The following is a 12473-nucleotide window of genomic DNA, read 5'->3' as shown; positions in this document are numbered from 1 at the left end:
GCTTTGGAGCCTGTCCTGGCACTAGCTCTGTAGACCAGGCTGGTCTCGAACTCACAGAGATCCGCCTGCCTCTGCCTCCCGAGTGCTGGGATTTAATCATGAAATTCTTATCTATGGCAAAGTCAAGTATCTGGAGTTATCTAGATGGAAATCCTGGAAGGATACAGAGAGTCCTCAGCTTGTAGGGACCACAAGGGCTGTGTGTCTACTGATGACCAGCCCACTCTTTTCCCAGTCCACAGACGCTAGACACTTGGGGCAGGGTTCAGACAAGAGGCACAGTTAGAACACTCTGCCATCCAGGGAGTACACGGCTCTCATCCTCTTGTAAAAGCCTGGTGGCCTTTGGGTGTGTTTTATGAGAGTAAGTGTTGTGGTGGAGCAGGGCGATGGAACCCTGGGGGTTTGGGGAAGTCGCATGACTAAGTCACGTGACAGTTTCGGTGTGGAAAGCTGAAAGCGCAGTCTAAGGGAACTTCTTAGCAGGTCCTTGACAGAGACGGACGACAGAAAAATCAAAAGTACGGGGTTAACTGAGAAATAACCATTTTCTCCTGGGGCTCATGTCAAGATTTATTGACCCAAGTGGTTACAAAGGATCAGAACCAGGGCGGGTACAGCCTGAGACCTTGGAGGGAGGGACCTTGGGCTGAAGCTCACCGGGGTCAATACACATGAATGCCAAAGCGCTCTCGGGCACGTTAGCCAGATAAAATATGTCTAGCACTTTCTGTGGATATACTTTCTCTCCGCCCACAAGAGTAATTTTACGGCTTGGCTCCTGCAACTACAGCAGTCTTCGGAATGCCTGGCCTGATTCTCATTAGTTTCCAGTCACCAGCTTCCCTTCAAGGACACCGTGCCAAGGCTATAGCCTGCTGCACCTGCTCCGTTCCCAGGGAGGGTGGCTCTGGGGCGGTCCTGGCTGTATGGTGTGTGTAGTCCTAATGGGCCTAGGTTTCCCCACCAACCCCCATGAAACTAGACTGGGCAGGGGCACGGGGGGGGGGGTGTTATGAAATTTGCAAGGTTTTAATGGGGGAGATTTATTGCCATACCAAACGTGTGCGTGTAAAATACATAATTTCTCTCACTCAGCCTCATAAATCCAAAGGGATTAGTGATAATTAGGGGGAAAAAAAGTAAAAAAATTACAGACCAATTCATTCCAAAAACCAGAGGCAGTCAATAGGAAAGCTGAAGGTCAGAAACATGTCTTAAAATTATGTACGCAGGCTGGGCGGTGGTGGCGCACGACTTTAATCCCAGCACCTGGGAGGCAGAGGCAGGCGGATCTCTGTGAGTTCAAGGCCAGCCTGGTCTACTCTGGTCTAAGAGCTAGTTCCAGGACAGGCTCCAAAGCTACAGAGAAACCCTGTCTCATAAAACCAAAACCAAACAAACAAAATTATGTACACAGAAGAGTACATATTCCCTGACTGGGCCAAACCTCTTTTGTGCTCTGGTACCAGCTGGGAAGCCTGGTGCAGGATCTTAGCTGGCAGATCCCTGGAGCTATAAATCTACTGGATGTACTAGACAAAACTTAACTTACTGAGCAGCTCATTGGAGTTAAGGGGCTGGGATGCCCCTGAGGCCAGGTTAACTGTGAGTCTGCTAGGGACTTCACAGTAGGGGCCCAAAGGAATTTAAGTGGTCTAAAAACCAGCACCTAAGTGTGCAGAGGCAGGACGAGTCTGATGGCTTGGCACCAAGGGGCTTGCCCGTTCCACCTATTCGTTAAATTTGGGTTCCCCAGAGGCCATAAACTAGTCAGAGAAGATCATGCCTTACAGCTGGGAGTCTGAGCATGGGTGGGAGAGGCCAAGCCCTGGATGGATCTGCACTGGACTCCTGTCCCTACGGCTAGCAGGATGCTCACCTGTCGGGAATCCACACCCACAAGGGGCCTTCTTCTCACCCAAGAAATCAGCTGCACAACTCTGTGACAATACTAATAGTCACTAATATGTACATTTAAAAAAGAAAACCATGGTATGTGAATTATAATCCATAAAATTTGATTAGCAGCCCAGTGGTTGTGGTACACGCGTGCCTTTATCCCCAGCACTTCAAAGGCTTGATAGAAAGTGTGGAAATACAGACAGTGCCAGCCTGTAATGGGCATGAGAGAATCTCACTCATGACTGCCAAATACAGGTGATCATTGGGCATTTACAGGTTGAGACAAAGGCAGATCTCTGTGAGTTGGAGGCCAGCTTTATCTACAGAGTGAGTCCTAGGAGAGTCAGGGCTATTACACTGAGAAACCTTGTCTCCAAAAAACCAAAAAGGCAAAAAATGAAAACTACTTGGTCAGAAGAGTCCAGAGAGATGGCTCAGCAGCTAAGAGTACTTGTTGCTCTGGCAGAGGACCAGGATTTGATTCCCAAGCACCCATGTTGGTGGCTCACAGATGTTTGTGACTCTAGTTCCAGGGACTCAAACCCTAGCACCAAAGTACACGCATGGTGCACATATATCCATGCAGACAAAACAGACGCACACTAAAATCTTTTTGTAAAAAGTTTTTAAAAGAGAGTAGAAGGGCAGGGGTGGTGGTGGGTGGGGGATGAGACTCACAGTGGAACACTTCACTAGCTCTACACTGGGCCTTATATCCAACCCCAGCACTGGAAATCAGTGGTAAAAATGTAAGCTGAGCACCGCAGGCCTGTGCTACTCAGGAGGCTGAGAAAGGGGGATTGGAGGTCGAGGGAGTTCAAGGCCAGCCTGGGGGGCGTTTCCTAAGAACCTGTCCCTCCAGGTCTTTCTTTCTCCAGGTGCTGACAAAAAGTAAAAGGGGCTTGCTGAGATGGCTCAGTGGGTAAAGGTATTTGCTGCCAAGTCTGATGACCTGAATTGGATCCACAAAATCCACGTGGTAGGAGAGAACTGACTCCCAGTTGTTCCATGACCACACAGATACTGAGGCACCGATACACATACAAGTAAATGAATGCTAAGTAAGTGAAGAGGGGCTGGGAATGTATTTCAGTGTTAGCACATTTTCCTAGCTTGTGCTAAAGCCTTGGGCCAATCCTCAGTACTGGGTGGCAGGGGCTATCTTGGCATATACAGAAGTATAAAGATGAGAAAAGATTTTCTGAAGGTAATTTCTTCATATTTTAGACTATTTACCCAAGTAGTTCCTTTATTTTTAAAAATTATATATAAAACAAGAATATAATATTACCTGGCTACTGTGTTAAGTGTTCTACTGCTTTCATGTGTGGAATTTCTCATGATCAGAGAACTAAATTTCCTATGGTCATGAACTGAGCGCCAGCTCAGCGACCTAGCCTTTTCATGGAGCACAAGCCAATGTCATCGGCCCAGATTACGCCTAAGCATTGTTGAGGATTAAAGTAAGACGTGAGTGAGGCTGAGGGACAGAAGGGGAGTGGGGGAGGGAGGAGATCAGGGCAAAGGATGAACGTAGTCGAAGTACATGATGCACTTGGGAAACAACGCCTTTATGAAATCCAGAAAACATCAATAAACAGGGAATTAAGACAAAGCAAATGGTGGGTGACAGATGAATAGATATGCACGCCCATGTATATACAAACACGCACACACTGTACAGGTACGTACCCACGCACACCCATGTATGCACACCCATGTATATACAAATATGCACACACTGTACAGGTACGTACGCACGCACACCCATGTATGCACACCCATGTATATACAAACATGCACACGCCGTACACATACGTGCGCACGCATGTGCTGATTTAAGACACAGGAAAGTAACCTCTAGGAGTTCCAACCATGTATGTGAGCCCCATCCCATGAAATCCTGCTCAACCCTGATGCAGAAAACAGAGTCAAAAGCAGCTTCTTCTAAAAGACTTCTGGGTCTGTGTAAAAGCCTTTAGGGTGTGTGGCAACTCATGCCCATAATCCTAGTACTTGGGAGGCTGAGGCAGAGAGATTTACTGAATTTAAAGCTAACCTGGGTCATAGAGCAAAACCCAGTCATATAGAAACACATACACACAGTGCCACTTCCCCAGGGTACTGAAGACAAGAAGACAAAGCTGCACGAGTAAGATGTACCAGGACAACCCCACCTGCATGGGGCATCCAGGCAGAGGAGTCTACAGGGGTTTCTAGTATCCCTAGAATCCCTAAAGATAGCCTATGCCTCTAATCACTCTGGGTCCCAGAAAAGCCTCCGAGGAACTAAAAAAGCAGAGAGGTTTCCACTGTTGTCTGAGGCTGTGGCCCAGCACCCAGCAACTACAGTTGGTTGGGACAGCTAGGAGGAGTAAGTGACAGGCAGGCTGTTCTCCCTCAGGAACACAGCAGAAACCACTAAGGGAGGAGAAGGTTCTCCCTGACAGAAGTCACTGCTTTAGCGGCCTGTCTTCACCCTATATGTGCCCCCAAATTGTTCTGTTCTAGGGGACTGACTGAAGGAGCCCATTCCTGGGCCACTCCACTTCCTGTAGAGATCCTGTACCCTAGACTCCTGGTAAATCTAGGGTACAGGATCTTTTCAACCCCCAGCTGGATGAAGCCCTGGGCACTGCAAACAGATTTCCTCCTCTTGATTTTTTTCCAAACAGCAAATCCTTCGGGGTTGGATCAACAAGTCCTTGGATGTGTGTCCTGAGGAAAAACGGCATTCTTGTGAAGAAAGGCCACTGCTCCCTTCTACAAGAGCCACCGGTGTCACTTGCCCACACTCTCGATCACCACTCTGGTCATTCTGTCCCGGAAGGGCCCTAGTGTCACTTGCCCACACTCTCGATCACCACTCTGGTCATTCTGTCCCGGAAGGGCCCTAGTGTCACTTGCCCACACTCTCGATCACCACTCTGGTCATTCTGTCCTGGAAGGGCCCTAGTGTCACTTGCCCACACTCTCGATCACCACTCTGGTCATTCTGTCCCGGAAGGGCCCTAGGGAAGAAAGCAGGCAGTCTAGTCTAGGTCTTTGTCTAGTCAGCCAGGCCTATAAGGGACAACATGTCTTTTAGGGGCCCAGTCACTGTGTTCCTGAGAAAATTAGTGTCTCAGAAAGTCCCATGAGAGCAAAAAAATCAAGAGCAGGAGAGACCCTCAGCCCCTGGGGACAAGCTCTAGGCCTTGTTTGTCAAGGGTGACCAGGTATCCACTCCCCATCTCCATGGGATGAACAAATGTCCCCCAGTCAGAAGCACTCTGTTGGAAACAGGAGACATAGCAAGCTCGAGATGGGACCGAAGACATGGTTCAGTTGATAGAGCACCTACCTGTCCTGCAAGTATGAGGCCCTACATTCAGTTCCCAGAACCAGTGTTTATAAAACAAACAAACTGGACATAGACAGCTCAGCCTGTTAAGCCCTATAGCCATGCAAGCCTCGTGAGCTGAGTTTGATCCCTAGAACCCACTGCAGAAGGAACCAATTCCCAAAAGTTGGCCTCTAACCTCCACACAGGGACCATGGCATGTGCTTGCACACACGCATACACACACAGCCTGCTGCTCTTCCAGAGTACCCATATCAGGTGGCTCACAACCACCTGTAACTCCAGTTCTGGGCTTCTGACTCCCTCTTCTGGGAATCCAAGTACTCCTGCACACATGTAGCAGATACATACCACACACACACACACACACACACACACACGCACGCACGCACGCACGCACGCGCGCGCGCGCGCGTGCGTCGAAGGTAGGTGAACATTGGGCATTCACAGGCTGAGACAAAGCCCTGGACAGTTCCTCCATGCACTCTAGTCACTCCCCCCTCCCCGTGGTCTCCAACACTAATTTTCCCCCTTGGTCTCACTGACTCCCACACTGCCTAACCTCTGACCTCCTGGGCTTTCCTTGGCCAGCCATTAGACACCATCCCACGTAGCCTTTGATGTACATGCCTCAATCTCTGAGGTTAGGACCCCTCAAGAGCCTGATAGAAAGTGGATACTCTGCCCAGGGAAATACAGAGCCAGCCTGTAATGGGCATGATAGATTCTCACCCATGAGATCAACAGACTGCTTCAGATAACCATCCTGCCAGCCAGAGGCAGCGTGAACATTCTGTATGACAGTCCACAATGGGGAGACCTGGTCCCTCAAGTCAGGTTCTTGTACAGAAAGGATAGACAGACAGACAGACAGACACACACACACACACACCACAGTCTCATGTCAGATGGCTATGAGTTCCTATCGCCTAGGGGCTGTCTCTAGGGGCCAGCCCTGACACTGCAGCCAGAGAATCACATAAGATCCTCCTGCTGAGCTGGGTGGACACCACATCCAGTGGCCCAGCATCTCCTGTCCCTGGAAAATCAACACAGGCACCAGAGGCAGGGCCAAAAGCCCAGTCTCTCCTATAGAGCTGCTGTCTGTCCAACAAATCCTGGAGCATGGGCTGGTTCTCTATCCAGCAGCTCTGGCCTTCTGTCTTCGCACTAGTGTGTTTAAGGGATTCAGCCTGGCCACCGACCACCGAGGGCACTGGGCCTCCGGGCGGGCTTTCAGAGGGTCCAAACCAGGGGGGTGAAGATGTGGCTGCCCTTCTGTCTAAGAGGTGTTCTATTCCTTGCTGGTGCTCTGCACCCTCAGAACACCGCACTGCTTCCCAGGGTCTACCCTGACTGCCTGAGGCCTCTGTAAGATTCTCTCTGGCCGCACAAGCCATTGGGGATGGACTCAGGGGCTGAGCTGACAGTCTTGGGGATATCTCAGGGGCACCGACCACCCAATTACTCAAGGGAGGTATTGAACTTGAGTCATCCAGGCTACCACCGTGCCCAGATGCTCCGAGGCAGTGCCCTGACTTCTGGGGATCCTGAAAAGGGGCTTCCTCCAGAGCCCCCTCAGATAAGGAGGACATATCCTCAGCAGTAATGGACATATCCTCTCCTAGGGTGTCCAGGGAGTCACCTGGAAACATGGCCTCCTCAGGCGGAGAAGGGAAGTCTTCTGAGCTGGGGTTGGGCTCATTTATGTCACTCTTTGCTTGGGGAGTTGGAGGAGGCGGAGGGAGATGAGCGTCCCTGTGGATGGAGGATGGAAGGTCCCCACTGCCATAAGACAGCGCCTCATCCACAGGAGACAGTATTTCAGTCAGGAAGCCTTCTATATATGAGGGACTGGCTACCTCTGTGACAAGGGGAGCTTTGTCCTCAGAAGGAGCCTTCGGGGTCATGGTGGCCTTAGGGTCAGGCAAGGCCTGTAGGGGCTTCTTTTGTATGAATGGACCAGTGTCAGCATCCTGTGGTTCCTCAGGAGGCATATTTTCTTTACTGGGATCTGTTTTTTCCGAGGTGGACGTGTCCAAACAGAAGGACAGTGGCAGAGTTGAGTCATTAGTAAAAGGGGTCTGATGTGGGAGCACTGTGAAGGTGGCCACAGGAGATATCTGCATGGTTTTCCCTGTATTCGATGTCCCAGTCGGGCTTCTGCAGGTTCTGGAAGCTTCTTGTTCCTCCCCAGATCCCGGGGAGGTATGAGTGGCATAGGACGCTCCATTGTCTTCCATGTCCAGGGAACCACGTGCAGGCAAGGAACTCCCTGAAGGTGGCTCAACACCAGGGCTAGGTTCTTCAAGGTTCTCCTCATTGTTCTCATCCCAGATTTGGCTGGAGGACTCTGACAACTCGGACCCCAGTCTTGGAGAAGGGGCACGTGGGAATGACAATGGCCAGCCTGCCTGAAGTAAGTTGTACCCTGGCTCTAAGTCTCCTGCCACAGCTGCCTCCTCAGAGAAGCCACTCAGGAGTCTGGTCCCCATGCCTTCCAGTTTCTGTAGGGTCACTGGACCTACATCCCCAGGAGCCCCCTCCAGCTGAGGAAGTCCCTGGGGGCCCCAGAAGGCAGGCAGGCCGGGTTCCTCCCAGGAATCATGAGCAGAAAGCTCCCTAGACCAGCTGGGGTCTGCATGCAGGGTATCTTCAGCTTCCAAGCTAGACAGGGATGTGGAGCTGTTAGAAAGATGGACGAGGGTGGCCGTGGCTTTCTGGAACTCCTGGAGAGATGAACAGGAAAGACTACTTGCTGAGCCCGCTGAGGGGGTGAGGGATAAGGCAGGGGCTTCCGAAGACCCTGAGCAGCTTCTAGAAGCAGACTTAAAACTTGTGTCCAAGATGGCAGCAGGCTGGGACGGAGGGCTGTCTAGGTGCCAGGCAGGCTGTGCCTCCTCCTCGCTGGCCACAGGAGCTGCTGAGATGAACTGAATTAGGGAGTGGCTCACAGTTCCCACACCCCTCATAGTAGACTATCCAGGAAGCAGTCCCAAACCAAAAAGATGGTCCAACAGAAGACACTAACAAGGGCGCTGGTACAAGTTACAGTCGGTGCTAATGTGCTCAGTCCTTTGATAACCCCTAGTAATTGTCCCAGCCCCTTCCCTACTGGTGGGTCATCATGTACCGATCCCTGAGTGTCTAGATTCAGTCTATACCACCTCAGTTATTGCTAGATCTGGTGGGTGGCTCTGTTTGGCTTGTTTTGAAGTTTTAGACTCAGACTATAGCCCTTGGGGCAGGGGAGGGGAGTCAGCAGGGTCCCCCATCCCACCCCAGCAGTATGGAAAAGCCTAAAGCCTCACTTTGATCTAAGCCTCTAAGTGAAGACTTAAGGGTCTCTGAATAGCCCAGGGGTGGAGGTGAGAGTCCTAAAGGGGTGGGAGTCTCACCTGGGGAAGCAGCCTCCTGGTCAGCTTCCAGGTGGGTGGAGGGGATGTCTGGGTTCTCCTGCTGAGAGGTTCGTCTCCTGCAAGCACACGGTGAAGTCCTGGCTGCTAGGGAAGGAGTCTTGCCTTCCCATTGCCTTTGCCCCAGGGCTCACAGTCAGTGGCCCCTAGGACACTCTTATGAACAGCCCTGGCCGATCACCCACCATTGGAAGCAACCATTGCCACACAGGGGGTACCTGGGAGGTGGAGGGTGAGGGCAGTGGAAGTGTGTGTGAGGGGGTGGGGGACATCTGACTACCTTGATCAGGTGACAGATGGAAACACTTTCAGACATCTGCTGTGTCTTGGGCCTTCACTGGGCAACAACTTTGATACCAAGAGGGAGTCAGAGCCAGTGGTGTACAGCTGGGCCCAGTTCAGGTGGGATGAGGGTGGGGTCTGGGCACTAAGAGGTCCCAAAAGCTGACCAAGACTGTCTCTCTCCACGCTTCGGTGCCTTACCCTACCCACGTTCCACACCTTTGCTGCTCTGACTTCCAGTGTGCCTCTTCCTGGGGTTCCCCCTTTGGGCTTCTGGAAACATCCAGGCCTTGATTTGTTCTTTTTTCAGCCACCTGCAAGAAACACATTGGAAAAGTATGATACCCATTAGGGCCTCCCCCACCTCCTCTGTTGGGGATCAAAGGCTGTGCTTCCAGAGACAAAGGGGTCCTTGAAGAGGGCCCCAAAGATCCCAATCATCAAACACTTCCATCCACCCTGGGAAGACTTTCTGCTCACGCATTGAGTGCGAGGTGAAACCCATGGAAGCTGCAATTTGCAGAACCACATGTAGCACCTGGAATGTCCTCTGAGCCCTCATCCCAAAACAGCATCATGTGGTGTACAAGGCAGCCTCCAGAGGCCACACAGCAGGCCAACGCCCCCAGAGCCTGCAGACAGCACATGGCCACACCCTGACTCACTCTGGCTTCTTCACTTAGGGTCTCTCCACATGGTCCATGCAAGCTCCAAGCATGGCTGTCCGTAGGCTGTCTCTCCACTACCCAGGCTGCACTGGGCTTGGTCTGTAGGTGGCCTATGGGACAAACAGACCGTGAATACTGACATGTATAGATCTTGGTGTGGGGGTGACTCCCAGGAAAATTATCTGAAAATTCAAAATGGATGCAAGACTGGACTGTGGCATTTGATTAATGTGAGTACCTAAAAGATGTGATCATGTGTTTCCCAAATTATCCTGTTAGATAGTTAGTAATATGAAATCCTAGGGGGAGGTGAAGCACATAGAAAAATCATTTTAAATTTAAATCCGGTTGGTGGCACCCACCTTAAAACAAGAACGTGGGAGGCAGAGGGAGGCTGATCTCTATGAGTTCCGGGCCAACTTGGTTTATATAGTGAGACCCTTGTCTCAGAAAACAAACAAGAACTGTGTATCTCTCTTTCCCGCCTTTGGGGACCTCCCCCGGGGGGCTGGGAACCCTTGCCAGGGCTGTTCCTTTCCTTGTCTTAGCACTGTGCTGAGGCCCTTTAGCGCTGTGAGGGGATAGGCACTCAGACAAGGATAGGCCTTGGCCACGGCATGGTCTTCCATAGCAATCTAAAAGACCAGTCAAGTGGCACAAAGCAGGGCATACAGAGTCAGATTAGACCTCCGTATTCCTAGATCTGAGTCCTGCCTAGACCATGGTAGACTTTTGGGATCCTGAAGGCCCAAGGCCACTGGCCTATGGAACCAGAGCTATGTTGCCTTAAACTCTCATCCAGAGCCTGGGATGGAGGCTGAGGTGGCAGGGTCATTGCAGGTAGGACCTTGGACTCTCGAATGGCCATACTGGGGTGCTCCCAAGAACCTTGCAGGAGCCATCTTCTGACAAGACAGCAGCTAGCACCAGTCAGACAGCTGAATCCTGGACCATTCCTAACAAGCTCACCATCCAGGTGCTCTGTCCTCAGTCTCCTCTCCTGCAGGGTTGAGTGTGCTCAGCTCAAGAGACAACTGGCTCTCTGGTGTGGTGTAAGTACTGGTTGGCTTCAGTACATGACAGCTAGCCTATACATGGCCACAGCGCAGAAGCCAGTGACATGAACGGCGAGGGGACTAACAAATGTCTGCAGAGCCCTGAACAACAGCCAACAGAGGTGTGGCTTCAGCAGACAGGAATGCCATGGAAATGTATGTCCTCTGCTCACCCTGGTCACCTTTGGACCCCTGGGAAACCCCATCTGTCCCAACCCTCCTGGATAAACGTATCGCACTGGGAAGGGCTTGCTTCTTTCTATCCTAACTGACTTGGAATTCACTCTTTCCAGCCCCAGATACAAAGAGTGCCCTGGTGCCACAGAGTCTGACAAGATTTGGCTTCTGAGGGTCGATGCTGAGTAGTGGGTGGAGGGGTGGAGCTTATGAACCTAGGGCTGCAATCCGGGGGTGGGGAACTCAGAGGTGGAACCAACTCACAGAGAGCCAGCCAAGCCATGCCAGTTTCTCAATGTCAGTCCCGGGGCAAACCCCCAGAGTGAGAAGTCGACTCTCCTACTCCCTGAAGATCAGGAGTTCTGCCCTCAGCGAGGCCTCAGGGCCAAGTGCATGGTTCAGAGAGTAAAGAATTCGATATGGATACAACTGGCGTCCGCTAATGAAGATGCTTCTGGCAGTGCTGCTTTCTAAGCTCTTGGAAACATCTAGATAAACCAAGCTACAGCTGAAATAGCCAGATCAAGTATTGTCTTTAATGTCCCCAGAGGAGTAGCCGAGTCACCTCCCATAGGCAATGGAGTTGGCCAGTCTTCTGCCCAGGAAAGAGTCTGTGGTCTCGGGAAGGGGCCATGAGTATCCGTCCTCTTCAGCTTTCCCTGGGGACCTCCCTGTTCCTGCTTGACCGCTGGACACCAGACTTGGACAGGGTCCACTGGATGTGGGGGAAGCTCCTGGAAAGATCCACACAGGGATGGCCCACAGACAGTTTCCAGGGGCATTACCTGGAAGAAGCAGTTCCTTGGCCTCCTGTGGCTTCAGCTGAGAGACCGGGTTACCATCTTTCTCGACCTGTGTTAACAAGATAGAAGGAGAATCATGACGAGAGTCCAGGGGACAGAACCCCAAGGCCTAGGATGATCAGGGCCACCAGCACCACGGGCGCTAGCTCATGGGCACCCAGGAGTCCCAACCAAGATCAAACTATAGACTGGGAGAATGGTTTGGGAAGTGCCCCAAACCAGCAGGGCTGGGGAGAGGGACTTCCTGAGGGTTGCATACAGAAAAGGCTGAGTGTTTATGATGTTCAGAGTCCAGGGAGCTCGAGTGCAGCAGACCAGGGGGAGAGACACAAGGCTGTTTTCCTGGTCCTGAAAAACACAATTCCTGGGGTCACTCACGCTGATTAGCCTGTGTAGAACCCCGGACTTAAGATACGCCACATGGCTTGCTGCTTTGGAAGCTAGATGAAGCTCTCTACTGCTTTCCGCTCTGCTCCCAACACCCTCCCCTCCACACCTGCCTCATATTCCAGTCATAATGTTGTCTAGTTTTCTGCCCCTGTGACCAAACCTCTTCAGCATCACCAGACATAGATGCTAGTGTCTGGGGGTGGGTAGCTCCACCATGTGTCCCCCAGACTGTGTGCTCAACTCATAAGCTGAAAACCTGGGAACGAGAGCTTATTTGTAAGAGGGCCTTTGCAGATATAATAAGAATCTCTAGACAAGCCCATCTTAGAGTTGGGCAGGTCGTAACTCTAAAAGAAATGGGAGAGGGCTGGAGAGATGGCTCAGAGGTTAAGAGCATCGCCTGCTCTTCCAAAGGTCCTGAGTTCAATTCCCAG

The 12473-nt window shown here is 51.5% G+C and overlaps 1 protein-coding gene across 1 annotated transcript in view; it reads right to left on the bottom strand.

Moving 5' to 3' along the window:
* Positions 1-5677: 5677 nt before the first annotated feature.
* Positions 5678-12473, bottom strand: part of LOC101979818 — a 54809-nt gene continuing 48013 nt past the window's right edge. The window contains exons 23-28 of the mRNA XM_026778632.1: positions 11909-11997; positions 11632-11698; positions 9612-9724; positions 9166-9260; positions 8647-8723; positions 5678-8168 (exon numbers count right to left, since the gene is read on the bottom strand). Of these exons, the coding sequence (XP_026634433.1) occupies positions 6178-8168; positions 8647-8723; positions 9166-9260; positions 9612-9724; positions 11632-11698; positions 11909-11997 (2432 nt within the window). The 3' untranslated portion in view covers positions 5678-6177. The remainder of the gene's footprint in view (positions 8169-8646; positions 8724-9165; positions 9261-9611; positions 9725-11631; positions 11699-11908; positions 11998-12473) is intronic.

The sequence above is a fragment of the Microtus ochrogaster genome, chromosome 4, assembly GCF_000317375.1.
Source record: "Microtus ochrogaster isolate Prairie Vole_2 chromosome 4, MicOch1.0, whole genome shotgun sequence".
Lineage (NCBI taxonomy): Eukaryota > Metazoa > Chordata > Mammalia > Rodentia > Cricetidae > Microtus > Microtus ochrogaster.
The sequence above is the reverse complement of the archived record's forward strand: the minus strand, read 5'-3'. Positions and strand labels throughout refer to the sequence as shown.